We start from the raw sequence: 18,645 nt of genomic DNA on the forward strand, positions 1-18,645 counted from the left end.
TTGGACTGGCCGGTAGTCCTCAGTCCCTGGCTTCTGAACTGGCAATAGTGGCGTATTCCATGGAGACTGGCAAGGACGAATAATTCCATGGGATAACAAACGATTCAGATGTGCTTGAATCCCTTCCAGAGCCTTTCGGGGAATTGGGTATTGGCGAAGATGGATTGGCCGGGCACTTGGAAGTAAATCTACATGAACAGGAGGAATATTTCGGGCCAACCCTGGGGGATTATCTTCTGCCCATACCCCACTAACCTGAAAGCTGTCTGCCAGGGGTAGGTCAACTTGGCCCTGCGACTGATGCAGCCGCCATTCTTCCTCAAGGGGGCAGCAGAAACTCAATATACCCTTAGGGCTGGATGCTGGGGGCCGAAAGGAGACTGAAGTCTGGCCATCAGAGTCAAAGGAAATTTGGGCCCTAAGCTTGGACAGCAGGTCTCGACCTAACAAAGGGATTGGACAGTCTGGCATATACAGGAATTCATGAGTGACTATGTGTGAGCCTAATTGGCATCTACGGGTTGTCAGGAAGGGCCTCCGGTTCTGCACCCCCGTGGCACCCACCACTCGGACAGTTTTTCCAGACACAGGCGCTAATCGCTCCGTCACAACAGAATGTTCAGCTCCTGTATCAATCATGAATGGAATTGAGCGGCTCCCTATAGTTAGCTTGACCATAGGTTCCTGGGAGCCCAGTTTGTAGGAACCCGGTCTGTCCTATTCGTCCCATTCTGCCATCTCGGCTATCCCGATGATGTCAGATTCAGGAGGCTCATATCTTCCCTCTCGAACTCGGCCTCGGCTTCCTCGATCTCCTGGTCCCCTTCTCAGTCCCTGGCGCCTCTGGGGGCATTCATCTTTCCAGTGCCCTCTTTCCTTACAGTAGGCACACTGATCCCTCTCCAATCTTGGTCTGGGATTCTCCCCCCTTGGCCGGGATTGATTGAAGGAATCTCGGGGCCTGGCTGGTGGTCCGGGGTCCCACTTTGGCTTCCCATTAGCTAGAGGTCGACCTCGGTTAAGGGTGGAATTAGTAATGGCTGCCGCTAAAAGGTCGGCCTTCTTCTGCATCTTCCGGTCAGCCTCTCGGCGCACCTCCTGATCTCTATTAATGAAAACCTTGGTTGCGATCTCAATTAGCTGGGTGGTATTCATCCCTGCGAATCCCTCCTGACGCTGCAACTTCTTCCGGATATCTGGCATACTCTGGGCCACCAATGCGCTATTCACCATTCTCTGGTTTTCTTGGGCTTCAGGGTCAAATGGGGTGTATGTTCTGTAGGCTTCAATTAGTCGCTCTAGAAAGGCCCCAGGGGATTCAGTTGCCCCTTGGAGAATTTCAGAGACCTTTGCCAGATTAATGGGCCTCTTTATGCCTTTCCTCATACCTTCCAGTAAGTCCCGGCGATAGCCAGACAACAGTTCATAGTGCTGCCCATCATTTGGATCCCAAACTGGAGCTGCGCGAGGAAACCGAGCTCTAACCCACCCCTCTGGGTCCTGTGTCCCCCCGGGGACACGCTCTCGCGTGATGGCCTCAGCATTTTGCAAGATCTTCCGCCTCTCCTCAGTTGTGAAGAGGGTCAGGAGAAGTTGTTGACAATCAGTCCAGGTTGGGTTATGGGTGGCCATAATGCTAGTCACTAGGTCCACCACTGCCTGAGGCTTTTCAGTATAAGAGGGGTAATGCGTCTTCCAATTCAGGAGATCGGTGGTTGTGAAGGGTACATACTGATAGGCCTGTGCCTGTATAACCTGACCCTCATTATTAGGATCCGGTCGAGTGATGGTTACCTGTCGGAGTGGCAGAACTCTCGAGGAGGTGGGAATGGAACCTGAGGTAGAGCTAGGAGCTACCCTCCTATCATGCTCAAAAGTAATTGCAGCGGGTCTAACCCATTCAGTGGAGGTAGGTTGAACCCCTGAGGGATGGGGAGGGGTACTCATAGACTGAGAGGTGGTCACAGGTGATTCAGTCCATTGAAAGGGATGCCGGGCCCCTAATGAATGGGTAGGGGTATTAGAGGGAGAGGCTGGGCTGTCAGGAGTTGAGGAGTCAGGGAGTGGAACCCAAAGCGGGTCTTCAGAGGTTAACAGGAGAGGATGTGGCACAGAAGGGTAGAGACTGGGTGAAAAGTCCAACCTAGGGTGTGGCAGGTGTGGCACAGGAGGGGAAGAACTATCCGGAGAAGCCTGTGCTGGAGAGGCTTGGGCTGGGCGGCGTGGATCTCTGGGGGTGGCACGGAACCCCAACAATGGGCCATAAGGTGGTGGCTCAAGATCTGAGGGGTCATCAGAGAGTATGGGTTTCTCGGACAGGGTAGGGGCGGAAGCCACCGATTGGGTGGTAGGCTTCCTGGGGCTCTTTCCCTCTTCTAGTTTAGATTTTCTAATCTTTCTTTGAACTTGGCCTAACATGAATTTTACTGGGGATCCCATATAAGTTTTCAACCATAAGGGAGGGTCAGTCACAAGGCTGTCCCAGGAATCTATATAAGGGAGTTGTTCAGAATATTCTGGTTCTCCTACAACTATGCTGTAGACCTGGGTGAATCGGATTGGTGGAGGGGTAGCATTGTATATTAACGAGAGCCTTGAATCAAATAGATTGAAAATTCTGCAGGAAGCAAAACACTCCTTGGAATCACTGTGGATTGAAATTCCATGTGCAAAGGGGAAAAGGATAGTGATAGGAGTGTACTACCGTCCGCCTGGCCAGGACGAACAGACGGATGCGGAAATGTTAAAGGAAATCAGGGACGCAAACAAACTGGGCAACACAATAATAATGGGGGATTTCAATTACCCGCATATAGACTGGGGTAATGTAACATCTGTACACGCAAGGGACATAAGATTTCTTGATGAAATCAAGGACAGCTTCATGGAACAGCTAGTTCAGGAGCCGACAAGAGAAGGAAAAATACTAGACTTAGTCCTTAGTGGTGCTCATGATCTAGTGCAGGGGGTAACGATACGAGGGCCGCTTGATAACAGTGATCATAATATGATCGGTTTTGATATTGGCATTGAAGGAAGTGAAACTAGGAAATCAAGTACGCTAGCGTTTAACTATAGAAAAGGTGATTACGACAAAATGAGAAAAATGGTGAAAAAAAGACTGAAAGGAGCAGCTCACAGAGTAAAAAACTTGCATCAGGCGTGGATGCTGTTTAAAAACACCATCCTGGAGGTTCAGGACAAATATATTCCACGTATTAGAAAAAAGGGAAAAAAGACTAAACGTCAGCCGGCGTGGCTAAACAGTAAGATAAAGGAAATCATTAGAGCCAAAAAACAATCCTTCAGAAAGTGGAGAAGAGAACCAACTGAAAGTAACAGGATAGATCATAAGGAATGCCAAGCCAAATGCAAAGCGGAGATAAGGAGGGCAAAAAAGGACTTTGAGAAGAAATTAGCGTTGGAAGCAAAAATACATAGTAAAAACTTTTTTAGATACATTAAAAGCAGGAAACCGGCCAAAGAGTCGGTTGGGCCGCTGGACGAAAATGGTGTTAAAGGGGCGATCAAGGAGGACAAAGCCGTAGCGGAGAAATTAAATGAATTCTTTGCTTCGGTCTTCACCGAGGAGGATTTGGGGGGGACACCGGTGCCGGAAAGAACATTTGAAGCGGGGGAGTCGGAGAAACTAAACAAATTCTCTGTAACCTTGGAGGATGTAATGGGTCAGTTCAGCAAGCTGAAGAGTAGTAAATCACCGGGACCTGATGGTATTCATCCCAGAGTATTAATAGAACTAAAAAATGAACTTGCGGAGCTACTGTTAGAAATATGCAATCTGTCCCTAAAATCGAGTGTAATACCGGAAGACTGGAGGGTAGCCAATGTTACTCCGATTTTTAAGAAAGGTTCCAGAGGAGATCCGAGAAATTATAGACCGGTGAGTCTGACGTCGGTGCCGGGCAAGATGGTGGAGGCTATTATTAAGAATAAAATTGCAGAGCATATACAAAAACATGGACTGATGAGACAAAGTCAGCACGGATTTAGTGAAGGGAAGTCTTGCCTCACCAATCTAATGCATTTTTTTGAGGGGGTAAGCAAACATGTGGACAATGGGGAGCCGGTTGATATTGTATATCTGGATTTTCAGAAGGCGTTTGACAAAGTGCCGCACGAAAGACTCCTGAAGAAATTGCAGAGTCATGGAATCGGAGGTAGGGTATTATTATGGATTAAGAACTGGTTGAAAGATAGGAAGCAGAGAGTAGGATTGCGTGGCCAGTATTCTCAGTGGAGGAGGGTAGTTAGTGGGGTCCCGCAGGGGTCTGTGCTGGGTCCGTTGCTTTTTAATGTATTTATAAATGACCTAGAGATGGGAATAACTAGTGAGGTAATTAAATTCGCCGATGACACAAAATTATTCAGGGTCGTCAAGTCGCAGGAGGAATGTGAACGATTACAGGAGGACCTTGCGAGACTGGGAGATTGGGCGTGCAAGTGGCAGATGAAGTTCAATGTTGACAAGTGCAAAGTGATGCATGTGGGTAAGAGGAACCCGAATTATAGCTACGTCTTGCAAGGTTCCGCGTTAGGAGTTACGGATCAAGAAAGGGATCTGGGTGTCGTCGTCGATGATACGCTGAAACCTTCTGCTCAGTGTGCTGCTGCGGCTAGGAAAGCGAATAGAATGTTGGGTGTTATTAAGAAGGGTATGGAGTCCAGGTGTGCGGATGTTATAATGCCGTTGTATCGCTCCATGGTGCGACCGCACCTGGAGTATTGTGTTCAGTACTGGTCTCCGTATCTCAAAAAAGATATAGTAGAATTGGAAAAGGTACAGCGAAGGGCGACGAAAATGATAGTGGGGATGGGACGACTTTCCTATGAAGAGAGGCTGAGAAGGCTAGGGCTTTTCAGCTTGGAGAAGAGACGGCTGAGGGGAGATATGATAGAAGTGTATAAAATAATGAGTGGAATGGATCGGGTGGATGTGAAGCGACTGTTCACGCTATCCAAAAATACTAGGACTAGAGGGCATGAGTTGAAGCTACAGTGTGGTAAATTTAAAACAAATCGGAGAAAATTTTTCTTCACCCAACGTGTAATTAGACTCTGGAATTCATTGCCGGAGAACGTGGTACGGGCGGTTAGCTTGACGGAGTTTAAAAAGGGGTTAGATAGATTCCTAAAGGACAAGTCCATAGACCGCTATTAAATGGACTGGAAAAATTCCTCATTTTTAGGTATAACTTGTCTGGAATGTTTTTACGTTTGGGGAGCGTGCCAGGTGCCCTTGACCTGGATTGGCCACTGTCGGTGACAGGATGCTGGGCTAGATGGACCTTTGGTCTTTCCCAGTATGGCACTACTTATGTACTTATGTACCTTCCGGATTACTTCAATATCTAAGCTGCCACTAGGGGGCCACCCCACTCCCATAGATGGCCACTCAACTTCACACAAGGTTCTTAGAGTACTTGAGCTTAAAGTCTGTCCATAGTCATTAATTAAAAATCCTTTTTTAAAGTTCTTAAGCATACAATCTAGGGGGGTAGCAATTTGTCTAGATGATGTCCCACCCATAATGCTTACAGTTACAACACACAAAAGGGAGGGAGTTTTTGGATTTGCGGTAAGGGGTCCGCAGATCCGGAAACAAAAGGGTAGAACAAACAACAATCGCTTCCTTCCGTTGCTGGTCAATTGAACTCGCGTTAACTGCGGACTTCTTATAGCTGCGTTTTCACTCAGTTAATCATTCACGCATCACACATTCCATACAGAAAATCCCACCCAACAATTTCAGATTTCTCAGATACAGATAAGCTCAAGCGTTTTCGCTTCTAGTCCCCGCGACTAGAAGGTACTAGGGCCTTCGCTGAGAGTTGATCAGGCTCTCCTTCCTCAATTTTTGAGGGGCTGATTTACAATTTTCTAGCTAGAATTACAATACAAAATACAGAATACATACCCGGCGAATGTTCTCCAGTCAGTTGGGTGCTGGGATTAATGCAGGATTCAGGATCCCACCGCTGCCACCAAGAATTGTTGCAGGAATTGAGATAGGAATTTGTGATACTTCAGGAGTCAGACAGCACACACCAGTATGAGAGAGAAATCTTCTTTATTTGCCAGCAAACACAGTAGGACATCAGTTCTAGCTCTCTTCTCTTCTCTTAGCTCTTTTGTGTCATGTGGCTTCTGTCTCAGCTGCTTCTCTTCTGCTGTCTCTCCTGTTGTCTTCCAGCTTTCTTCCTTTCTTCTGACGTAAACTGCTTCTGCTCTTACTTAAATACAGTTTCTATCCCCCTCCTAGCCTAGCCCCCCCTTACTCTCCAATTGGTTAAGGAATAGATTGGTTACCTGGCCTCAACCAATCATTACTTTAAAAATATCAGTTACATAGGTTCCAGACATCCTAAACTGACCTGTGACCTGGGGCCCCTTACACCAGACATTTGGTCTCCAGAACTCTTGCATGTTCATTATGATTGATTTCTCATCTATAGCTTAAACTGGGTTCCCTTAGAGACCAAGAGGCCCAATCTAACATTGGTTATTCTCATATTCCTAATCAGCTTCATACTACCTGCTAGCTGAACTCTGGCATTCATTAAAGGGGTCAAAAGCCAATCTTACTTAATGGCATTCAGGACCATTTCTACATTTACCTACAATTAATCAAGGAGAAGAGAGCTGACTAGTCCTGACCTCTTTCACCTATCAGCTTCCTTCACAGAACTAGCTAAGACCGTAGTTAATTCAAAACACATGTTGGCCTCTTCACTACAGTCTTTGCTTAGAACGTCAGACAAAGAATAATACAGAATTTAGAAAGGTATCCTACATATTAATTACACAGAAAAACATATTCTAAAATAAGCATCCTTATAAGACATATTCTAAATATCAAAAACTTGTAAATACTAATCTATTGCCTCTCTCTCTAAATAGTATTTTCTTCTAAGCATTTTAAACTAATCCTAAACAAACTGCCTGCAATATGCCGGCTCATAATAGAATACATATGTGTTTGCTTAGCAATCCATCAATCACAAGGGTCTTTCTGACCTTTCTAACCCAGCCCGGCAAACGCTAGACTTCTAGTAATTAATTCCAGCCTGCATTCCTTTATCTTGCTTGCAAGGTAAAAAGCTAGAATTCAAACACCACTTTTAAACCCCAGATTTTAACAGAATTAACCCTTAATATGATTTCTCAGAATTATTCTTTGCCCATGGCTGCCTCACCATCTTAATGCGGGAGATAAATGTCATAAATAAGTAAATAAATAGATAAGAAATTCTGAATGCTGAGCACAACACATACCCCTTATAATCAGCCCCTCAAAATGATAACCAATTACTACTCTACCTATGAAAAGTTATTCTGTTATTATACTTCTGTGTATATCTGTATGTTTCACAAACAAAACGGGGATGACTGCTGAGCAGCATGCCATCTGTTCTCAATCTTACCTCCTTGTTCACTGTCAGCGAGACACCCGATCCACCGTTAGCGTTAAAAAAAATGTAAAAGACACAAAACAAGTATGGAACAAAGGTTAAAAAAAAAGGATAGGGACGGTGGGAAATGACCTGGGGGGGGGGGAGGATGGAGGCCTGGGGGGGAATTGTCCCGGGGGGGTGGGGAATTGCACAGGGTGGGAATTATCCTGGAGGGAACTGGTGGGTGGGAACTGTCTGGATGGCTGCTCACCAGATACCGTCCCAGGAACAACACAGGCTGACAACTAGAAGAGACATTTTAACAAGAACTTCTCAACAAGTAAGTCTGACATGTTTAGGTTCCCAAGTCAATGCATATGTAGTCATCACTCCTGTCCTAACTGTACCCCTGGTATACACTAGGGAATGTAAGATAGACCCAAGGTGGGGTACCTACAAGTGGGCGGAGGGGGAGGGGGGAGAGAGGAGGGAGAGAAAAGGACAAAGCACACATTTTATCCATCAAAAACACACAGTCAATTTCAGTAAAAACTGAAACCATGACCATAGCTTTTCAGTCAAACCCAGGTAGAAAAAGGATTTGGGGCCAGTTTCGGTATTTTAACAAACCAAAAACAAAATTTGGTTGGCTTCTACTGCAGTTCCTGACTCTGGGCAAGTCACTTAAACCTCCAATGCCCCAAATACAAAATAAATATTGTAATCACAGAAAGGTGGTATGTCAAATCCTATTCCCTTTCAGTTTAATTTTTCCTCCTCCTTTTTACTTCTAAACTTTCAAGTTTCATATTGAGTCTTTGCATTTACAGGAACTTGGTTATTTAGCATGAAGCAGCGAGCAGTTGAAAATGTTATCTGTGATAAGGGCTAAGATTTGCAAAGCTGCAAGGTATGCTTGTTGACAAAAAAAAGAGAACCAATCCTGATTTTATGGCCACAATACCCTACCTTTAAGTGTAAGATAAACTGGATCTAGATATTTAATGAGATAAAACTGGGACTGCCCCAGCATTTTTATTGTGTATGTGCTATTGTGACCCGTCTAGATTTGGAGATGGCGCAGGATATAAATATTTTAAAGTAAATAAACATGGAGCCATATACAGCAGAATAGGGTGGGCCATAGTGGCGATGGCCCCACCACCATCAATATTTTACTCAACATAATATCAGTAAATGAAAAGCGTTAGAAGGGGGCTGGTTTGTTTGGTCCCTCCAGCCAAAAAGATATGAGAAATGGGACTTGATATTCCGCCTTTCTGAGGTTTTTGCAACTACATTCAAAGCGGTTTACATATATTCAGGTACTTATTTTTGTACCAGGGGCAATGGAGGGTTAAGTGACTTGCCCAGAGTCACAAGGAGCTGCAGTGGGAATTGAACTCAGTTCCCCAGGATCAGTGTCCACTGCACTAACCACTAGGCTACTCCTCCACTGCACCTGTATGAAGATTCTTGGCAGTCAGCCATTAAGCTAAGATCACATGTAATATACACAAAGTATTGAGATAATGAGTTGAGATTACACTTTTGGCTGAGACTGAGCGGTCCTTTTACCAAACTGCAGTAAGTGAAAGGAATGATCAGTTAAAAAAAAAGGAGGCGATGATGCCCCTGTATAAGATGGATGGGAAGGGGTCTGGTAAATGTCCACTTCCGGCACTGAACCTGGATATTCAATGCAATACCATATCTGGTCTCGTCTTTTACGACTGTGTCCCTGGGGGCAAATATGGCGTCCAAGCAGCACCTCACCAAGTTGCCCTTTAGGGGTAAACTTCTTTTTGGGGGAGGATCTTGAAAAATTGGTTACAGATTTGGGCGATTCCAAGTCCCAGCATCTCCCAGAGGATAGGCCGAAGACCGTTCTGCAGTCCGGGGGTTTGAGACCTCTGCTTCAGTACTTAAGGAAGTACTGTCCGGGCCAAGCCGCTGACTTCCTTTCAGGGAGACAAGAGACCTGCTGGCTCAGCGGCCCGTCAGGTACCAGCTGGGCGAACCTCCCAATGATGGGGCACCAGCCCACTCTTTGCCGCTTCTAGTAGGGGAGTCCCCTGACTCTCTTCTTCAACGAGTGGGCCAAGATTACTTCGTATCAATGGGTCCTGCATATTATCCGAGATGCTTACCAGTTGGAGTTTTCCTCGCCTGTCGTAGATTTCTTTTTGAGTCCCGCTGCGCAATGCTTTTCAAATGATCCACTGTCCAGAACACCTTGCAGTTGCTCTTGGACTTTGAAGCCATGGTACCTATGCCTCGCTCTGAGGAGCGACAGGGACAATATCCATTTACTTCTTCGTCCCTCGGCAAGGAGACTCCTTCCTCCCCATCTTGGATCTCAGGAAGGTGAATCAATTTCTGAGAGTTAGGCACTTCCACATGGAAACCCTTTGGTTGGTCTTGGAGGCGGTGCAGCCGGGAGAGTTCCTCACGGCGCTGGATCTGAAGGAGGCCTACTTGCATGTTCCCTTTTGGTCGCCTCATCAGCGATTTTCTTTATTTTGCCATGCTCAGCCGTCACTTTCAGTTCCAGGCTCTTCCTTTTGGCCTGGCCATGGCCCCTCGGACTTTCTCCAAAGTCATGGTGGTGGTATTGACCTTTCTGCAGAAGGAGGGCATTCGTGTGCATCCCTAAATTGTTGATTGGCTGATCCAAGCAGCATCTGAACAGGAGAGTCGCCAGGCTACTGGTCGGGTAGTGTCCTTGCTGCAGTCCCTTGGCTGGATTGTCAACTTGGCAAAGAGTCATTTTGTCCCAACCCAGTCCTTGGAGTATCTAGGCGTGTGCTTCAACACAACGCAGGGCAAGGTGTTCTTGCTGGAAGCTTGGAAGGAGAAGCTCCAGATGCAGATTCGACAACTTTTGGTAGTGGCGATCCCCTGAGCGTGAGATTATGTTCAGGTGCTCAGGTTTATGTCAGCCACTTTGGAGGTGGTTCCGTGGGCCAGGACTCGCATGCATTCTCTGCAGCACTTGTTGCTGAGCAGGTGGTTGCCAGTCTCTCAGGAATATCACAGCTATCTCCTTTGTTTGTCCCTGGTGCACCTCAGTATGGTGTGGTTGGGGAGCACATTGTCTCCACCGCCATGCACATGGCAGTTGGGCAGAGAAGGAGACTAGCTGGCTGATCAACCGCTTGGAGCTGAAGTCAGTAAACAATGCTCTTCATGTCTTTTGGGATCTGTTGACGGGCAATGCGGTCCGAGTTTTCTCCAATCAGTAGGGTGGCATGTGCAATAGCATTAGAGGCTCAGCACATTCTGGGGTGGGTGGAGTCCATCTCCTTTATTTATCAGCAGCTCACATTGCCGGTCAGTTGAATGTTCAGGCAGATTTTCTCAACCACAATCTCCTAGATCAGGCGACTCATGTCGACTCACCGGAATGCCAGAGTTCCCTGATTCTTCAGCCGGCGTTAAGAGGTCGGCTTCATCAGTCTGGATACTCTTCTGCAGCCCTGGCCCGTGACGCATCGACTCTTCTTTATGTGTTTCCTCCCTGGTCTCTAATAGGGCGAGTTCTGCACAGAATCGGAAGACACTGGGGGACAATAATTCTTGTTGGTTTGGATTGGCCATGGCATCCATGGTATGCAGACCTGATCCGTCTTCTTATGGCTGTTCCGTTGCAACTACCTCTTTCAGCCATTCTGTTATATCAGAGTTCAGTTCTAATGGAGGACCCCTCCTGCTTTGGTCTTACGGCCTGTCTCTTGAAAGGTCCAGATTAAGGAAAGAGGGGTATTCAGACGCAGTCATTGCTACCCTTTTTTGCGCCCGGAAGAGATCTACTTCTTCTGTGTATGCTCGGGTGTGGCGCACATTTGAGGCTTGGTGTGCTGAACTCGCCTGGTCTCCCTTTCGAGCAACGTTTTCCCAGATCCTGGCCTTTCTGCAGGAGGGTCTGCAGAAGGGATTGGCATATAACTCTGTTCGAGTTCAGGTAGCAGAGCTCGCCTGCTTCCGTGGCTGCCTCTCGGGTTCCTCCTTGGCAGCACATTCTGATGTAGATCGGTTCTTGCAGGGCACTCTTCACTTGCGCCCTCCCCTTCGTCTTCCGTGTCCAACCTGGAATTTGAATTTGGTTCTTAAAGCTCTTCAGAGGGCTCCCTTTGATCCTTTGCACAGGGCTTCGGACAAGGATCTTAACTTGAAAACGGTCTTTCTGGTGGCTGTTGTCTCTGCCCGGCAAGTGTCTGAGCTCCAGGCTTTGTCTTGTCCAGATTCCTTCCTCCAGTTTTCAGAGGCTGGGGTTATGTTGCCTCTTTTTTTACCCAAGGTACTGTTGGCTTTTCATCAATCAGCTACTTTTTCTGCCTTCTTTTTGCCAGGGAAGATTATCCTTAAGAATTTGCGAGGCTTCAATTGTTGGATGTGCGGAGAGTTCTTCTCCATTATTTTCAGATATCTTATGACTTTCGGTGTTCAGATCATCTTTTCGTGCCCCTTTCGGGGCCTCGGCAGAGCCACATATCCTCCATGGCGATGTTAGCATGTTGGCTCAAAGAGACAATTTAGTTGGCCTATCTTCTGGAGGGCAAGACTGCTCCACCCGACCTGTGGGTTCATTCTATGCAAGCACAGGTGACCTCTTGCGCTGAGACGGGTGTTTTCTCTTCTGATAAAATTTGTCAGGTGGCCACTTGGGCTTCCTTGCATACGTTTTCGAAGCATTACCGGTTGGATGTGGCTGCCCATTCTGATGCCTGGTTTGGGGTAGCAGTACTGTCTAGTGGAGCAGCGGCTTCCCACCCTCGTTAGGAGATGGCTTTGCTACATCCCATTAGTTTCTGGATTCATCTGCTGTGACGCATAGGAAGGTAAAATTATGCCTTACCTGATAATTTTCTTTCCTTTAGTCACAGCAGATGAATCCACTATCTCTCCCAGCTACTGCTTCCTCTTTGGGGGTCTCCTTTGTCTGTGGTTGTTTTAGTTTGTATTTTAAAAAGAAGGGACAGTACTCTGGTGGCGAATGGGATGATTTTCCGTGTTCTTCAGTTAAGGTTAGTTCTTTGTGAGGAAGGTTGTTTCTGTATTTCTTCTGCTTCTACTTTGTGATGTGACATATACTGACAGACTGAGAGGCTGGCCGTCCTGTATTCTCTATCTCCACCTGCTGGTAGATGGACGAAACCTATCAGTTTCTGGATTCATCTGCTTGACTAAAGGAAAGAAAATGATCAGGTAAGACATAATTTTACCATATCTGGTTGGTATGGTGGCAGATTGCCGATTGTCCTGTTTACGCTGCCAGTATTTAATCATGAAGAACTGTAGCCTTTACAGAGTGATGGCTCCAGCTCTGTTCGCCTTGTTGGGCAGTCTGGATGGATCGTGCAGGTCTTTATCTGCCATAGTCTACTATATTCTAGACCAGTTCAGGACTTGCTGTAGAAGACTGTAGTGTAAGGGTACCAATCCTTGGTATGCTCTCTTGGAATTCAAGGGGATTGTTTTGATTAATGTACAGTATGTAGGTTTTTTACACAGGTTCCCTACAGAAAAAAAGAATTATTTTGGGTTATGCTGTGGTTTACTGAAGTCAAAGTTTAGAGAACATACCTAGTACTTATTGTGCTTTGGCATTCGCATACTGAAGGATTCCAACCTGCAGCAACCCTTTTACCAGTGATGTCACTGGGAAAGTTCAGTATCACTGCATCTATCTGCTGGTCAGGAAAGGACACAACTTTTTGTTTTAAACTGGTCTAGTATGACTCAAAGTAAATAAATTAACAAGTACGAATACATTTCTCCATTTCAGCTTTCTGTGAGTTCTGATGGTTGCAATATAAGTTTGTCAGACACATAAAGTTTTAGCAATTCAGACTGATATTTTCATTAAATGTTCTACATTTCCTTTTTACCTTTAAGCTGAAAAAGCCTAAATTAGAGCTAGAGTGGAGAAACTACATGTAGTTTTTGGAAACATGATGGAATTTTTCTTTTGCTATGAAAGGCAGAAATTGAAAATGAGGATCATGTGTGATAGCAGATTGTCATTAACAATGCCTGAACTGGACTGGCCTCATTCCTGAGATGGACAGGAGGGCACGAGGTAATGGGAGGATACAATCTGTCATTCCTTTCCCACTGGGAGCAGTATACCTCCATCAGGCCTTTTCCTGCCCATCTTTGGAGGGGGAGTAGTCTTGAGTATTATGTGTTGGCCTTTCTGAGTGTCCTTGTGACTGTGTTCTGCCATTGCTAAAATCCTTCTAAGATCAGAAGTCATTTCTTCACTTAGTGATGAAAATAGATGGACCAATCACGCATTCTGGCCACTACTGGTTGTACTGACCACTCCTGAGAAAAAATGCAGAGAAGGATAGGACAGGATGGGGCTCATTTTCAAAGCACTTAGCCTCCCAAAGTTCCATAGAAACCTATGGAACTTAGCCTCCCAAAGTGCTTTGAAAATATGCCTCTGTGTACAACATTGGTCTGTGAAATTGTAGTCTTTAAGGTAGTGACCAATAGCCACAACGTCTGAATATTTAGGGATTGTGTTAGCCTTTGCTTGATGCATAAGCCTGCATCAAGTTAACAGCTCCCTTGTCTATTTGATTTGGGTGCACACTGTCAATAAATGGAATGCTACTCATTTTAAACTTTGACTTGCGCAATACTGAATCAGTTTCACTGATGTTTACTGTTTCCTGCAGGTCTACCGAAAGAGCTAAAACAATGGTGGAAACAGTGAGCCAGATGCAGCCCCTGAACGAGACACAAGTGCCCAACTCTGAAGGTGGCTATGTATGGGAAGTCACAAATATGAACAGACTGCACCGCTTCCTCTGCTTTGGTTCTGAAGGTGGCACTTACTACATCAAGGAGCAGAAGCTAGGGTACGAGAATGCAGATGCACTGATCAGACTGATAGAGGATGGCAGAGGATGTGAAGTGGTCCAGGAAATAAAGACCTTTAGCCAGGAAGGCCGGGCAGCAAAGCAGGAACCTACGCTATTTGCCCTCGCCATCTGCTCACAGTGCGCGGACATGAAAACTAAGCAAGCTGCATTCAAAGCTGTGCCTGAAGTCTGCCGTATTCCCACCCACCTCTTCACTTTCATCCAGTTTAAGAAAGACCTGAGGGAGGGCATGAAGTGTGGCATGTGGGGACGTGCCCTGCGAAAAGCTGTGGCTGATTGGTACAATAGCAAAGATGGCATGGCGGTTGCTCTGGCAGTAACAAAATACAAACAGCGGAATGGCTGGTCTCACAAAGACCTCTTGAGGTTGTGCCACCTAAAGCCAGCCAATGCAGGTAAAGAAGTTTGTGCAGACAAAGGGAAGTTACTAAAACCACTTATTTTATTTAGTAAAAGTGTTTCTATGGTTTAATATGATTGAGAAGTGACTAGTATCAGGGGAGGGAAATGAAAGAAGGTGTCCACTTGCTCACACTCTCTCTTCTGATCTCAGATTTTTCATGGCATAGAACAGGTTTTCATTTCAGATTTAGGCATCCACTCCTTATTTAGGCTCTAGCTCCAGAGGAGGAACATCCAAAGAGTCCCCAGATCTGTTGCACAGACTTTAAATGTGAAGAATTTCAATGCAAAATTCTGTAGTATTGCAACTTTTCAGTGGTATAAAAGACTACAGTGAGGTTTGGAAAGGAGGAAAAAGACTGCATTTTCTAATAGAGTTGTTGTTCAATATATTTGAGGAAATTAGGCTTGTTTTGGGACGTTTCTCTGCAGAGGTAAAAGACCTTATGGTGCTGTATTTTGTTTTGGTGCAAATGCTTTTACATGTTCTTTTCTGGGAATGAAGAAGGAATCTGCTGATACTTAACAGCAACAGCTAGTGTTCAGCCAAAGTGCTGGCCAACTGCATCCTGCCATAAGCCACAAGAGTTTGCTGGATTGCTTTACTGTGGAGGGTGATGCTAGCATCTGTTCATCTCAGTGCTTTTCAGCCCTCTCATGGAGGCACACCTAGCCAATCAGGTTTTCAGGATTACTGCAGTGAATATGCATGAAATAGAGTTCTGTATGTATGCAAATTTATTTAACATGTATTCATTAGTACAATTGTGAAATCTCAACTGGCTTGGTGTGCCTCCAGTAGAGGATTGAAACACACTGCCATATAAAAGTCTCTGGTAAGGTTAGATAAGGAGACGTGAGAAGAAAGTACTAGTGATGACTTTCAGATGGAAGGTTATTGAAAAGTACTTCTGTCAAGCACAGAAGATCCTTAGTGGAGGAGGGAAGATAATGCCAGAAAAAAGAGGTGGAACTTGTACCTGCCTAGCACCATAGTTTGTGTTAAACTATAAAAGGCTTTCCTTCTTGGTGTTTCAAAAGGGAAATTTTAGAGTCCACTTTGAGGGGCATAATCGAATGCGAACACCCATTTGTAAAAACGTCCATCTCCGAGAACGGGTCCGTGAAGGGGCGGGCCGAATTGTATTTTCGAAAAAGATGGACGTTTATCTTTAGTTTCGAAAATATGGTTTGTGCCGGGCAAATGCATAGGATTTGGGCGTTTTTTTGAGCTACGCGTTTTTGTTTTTCAGCGATAATCGAAACCAAAGCGCCCCAGCTCAAAAACGAACAAATCCAAGGCATTTGGTCGTGGGAGGGGCCAGCATTGGTAGTGTACTGGTCCCCCTGAGCTAAACAGCTGTGATTGGCTGACAGAAACTTGGAGGGACAATGGAAAGGGAAGGACGTCTAAACAACTGATTCATGTGGTGCAGTGCTTAGAGTACTGGCCTGGGAATCAGAAGGTGGCTGGTTCAAATCTCCCTTTTACTATTTTTTAATTTGGACGTCCCCAACTGCACTTGCATGGTTTTTTTTTTTCCTTCCGATTTTTGCTCTCTGCATGGGTCCGGGCAGCACCAACTAAACTAAATTTGCTCGGGGGACCTGCATACTGCTGTCATGGAGCTTGGGATGATATTTGAAGCTGGCATAGAGGCTGGAAAAAAAAGTGTTTAAAGTTCGGGTTTTTTTGGTGGGAGGGGGTTAGTGACCACTGGGGGAGTCAGGGGAGGTCATCCCCGATTCCCTCCGTTGGTCATCTGGTCATTTAGGGCACTTTTTTGGGACCTGTTCGTGAAAAAACAGGGTCCAGAAAAAGTGTCCTAAATTCTGGCTAAAAACGCCTTTATTTTTTCGATTATCGACCGAGCGCGCCCATCTCTCCTCAGTCGATAACCACGCCCCAGTCCCGCCTTCACCATGCCTCCAACACACCCCCGTCAACTTTATGCGTTCCCGCGACGGAGTGCAGTTGGAAACGCCCAAAATCGGCTTTCGATTATACCGATTTGGGCACCCACAAGAGAAAGACGTCCATCTCCCGATTTAGGTCGGAATTTGGGCGTTTTTCTCTTTCGAAAATTAGCAGAATTAGAAAAGATACAGAGAAGGGTGACGATAATGTTAAAGGGGATAGTACGTGAGGAAAGGCTAAAGCAACTTGGGCCCTTCAGCTTGGAGAAGAGACGGTGAGAGGAGGTATGATAGAGGTCTATAAAATACTCCGCGTGGAATGGGTAGAGGTGAATCGCTTGTTTACTCTTTCCAAAAATACTAGGACTAGGGGGCATGCAATGAAGCTACTAAGTAATACATTTAGAACAAACAGGAGAAAATATCCTTCACTCCGTTGCTAACTGGTAAAAGCAGTTAGCTTTGCAGGATTTAAAAAAGGTTTGGAGAATTTCTTAAAAGAAAAGTCCATAATCCATTATTCCTTAGCGTCCCTCCGGACCGGACCAGGATTGGACTGATGGGTTGTGCTCGCCTACCAGCAGGTGGAGACTGAGAAAAAACTCTGACTCTAGAGAGCCAATAGGAGCCCTGGCCATGTGACCTTAGCCTCAGTATTTTCTCAGTCTCCCAGCAGGTAGGAAGTGAGCCCATTAGTCTCTCTCCTTTTCTCTTTAGATATTACAGATATTTGTGATAATTCTTCTGTGCCTGGAATCTTATTTAGAGGCTTGACAGGGTTTCCTTTCTCTTCTTTCTTTGACAGCCTCGGGGGTGTTAAACTCGGGTGTCTCGAGTCCACCCCCCTTCCTCCCCATCTCCCTGGCTTAGCAGGGAAGGGCCGTCCCTTTCTCTGGAAAGGTGTACCGTCTTTGGGAGAGGCAGCCACTTTTAACAGGTAGCTGCTTTAAAAGAATTAAATCAAATAAAAGGAAATTCAAAGAAGCAGCCTTTCTTTCCCCAGACTTCTAACGAGCAGGCAGCTCCAGTGTTTTATTATGATTGAGGGGTTATAAAAAAAAAAAAAAAAAAACAGAAGAAAATAATTCAGTATCTGTGACTTTAAACAGCGATTTTTCTTGTCAGATTTAATTTCCTCCATTTTCTTGCGTTTTGGCGGTGGCAGTTTAAACAAATGAAAAAAAAAAAAAAAGGTGCGAACCGCGTAAGCGCGGCCACCTGTTTTTTCCGATATGGCTTAAAAGTTCAGACAGCTGCTGTCGGTCAGCGTCGCGCAGTTCACGCAGCCGGAACGTGTAAATTTTGCTCTCCCTTCAAGGTTTCTTCGGGTCCGGTGCTGCCTCCAGTTTTTTCGGGGCCTTTTTCGCCGGCTGTTGTTTCTTCGCCGTTCCACTGGGCTCCGCTTGTTCGGAGGTGTCGGGCGCGCTGTCGACGATCGCCACAGGGCCAGTGGAGCGAACGGCGGCCATTTTGTTTCTCCCTCCATCTTATCAGTCGGGGATCTCTCTGCTGAAGGTAAGGCTGCAGTTCATAGAGCAGTTCGGCTCCAAGATGTGTACACTTTTGTATGTGCTGAACGGCGTATTCTAAAATGCTCTTCACATCAGCAGGCAATATTTGGTTGAAAGGGGGCTCCTTTCATATATGGATATATAACAAGCTTTTCTTCTTTTAAATTTCTATGTATCACGGGGCTGTTAACACTAGTTTTTTCTGGTGCTCAGTCATTTTTCATTGCCTGGTGGAAAATCTACATCTTATCATAATATCATAATTCATTTCAAGCATTTTCCTCAATAGCTGTAGTATTATACAGTGTTTTAAGAACTTTAGAAACTTTCTCTATAGGCATAGAGTAAATTTCTGTCTTTCTCATTCCCTGGTGAATAGGACTACATTGTCTAAGAGTCAATTGATTGGTACTTTGCAATTCTGACCATAATATCTTAGTTCCTTTCAAGCATTTTACTCCATGCCTATGATGTTATATAGTGTTTTAAGAACTTAACAGACACTCT

The 18,645-nt window shown here is 45.5% G+C and overlaps 1 protein-coding gene across 2 annotated transcripts in view; it reads left to right on the forward strand.

Moving 5' to 3' along the window:
• Positions 1 to 18,645, forward strand: part of RO60 (Ro60, Y RNA binding protein) — a 121,980-nt gene that overhangs the window by 7,075 nt on the left and 96,260 nt on the right. The window contains exons 1-2 of one of the 2 annotated variants that reach the window (XM_030205677.1): positions 7,668 to 7,752; positions 14,102 to 14,703. In XM_030205677.1, the coding sequence (XP_030061537.1) occupies positions 14,124 to 14,703 (580 nt within the window). In that variant the 5' untranslated portion in view covers positions 7,668 to 7,752; positions 14,102 to 14,123. Of the gene's footprint in view, positions 1 to 7,667; positions 7,753 to 14,101; positions 14,704 to 18,645 lie in introns of those variants that run through there. The other variant, XM_030205676.1, reaches the window with a different exon arrangement.

Source organism: Microcaecilia unicolor, chromosome 6 (assembly GCF_901765095.1).
Source record: "Microcaecilia unicolor chromosome 6, aMicUni1.1, whole genome shotgun sequence".
NCBI lineage: Eukaryota > Metazoa > Chordata > Amphibia > Gymnophiona > Siphonopidae > Microcaecilia > Microcaecilia unicolor.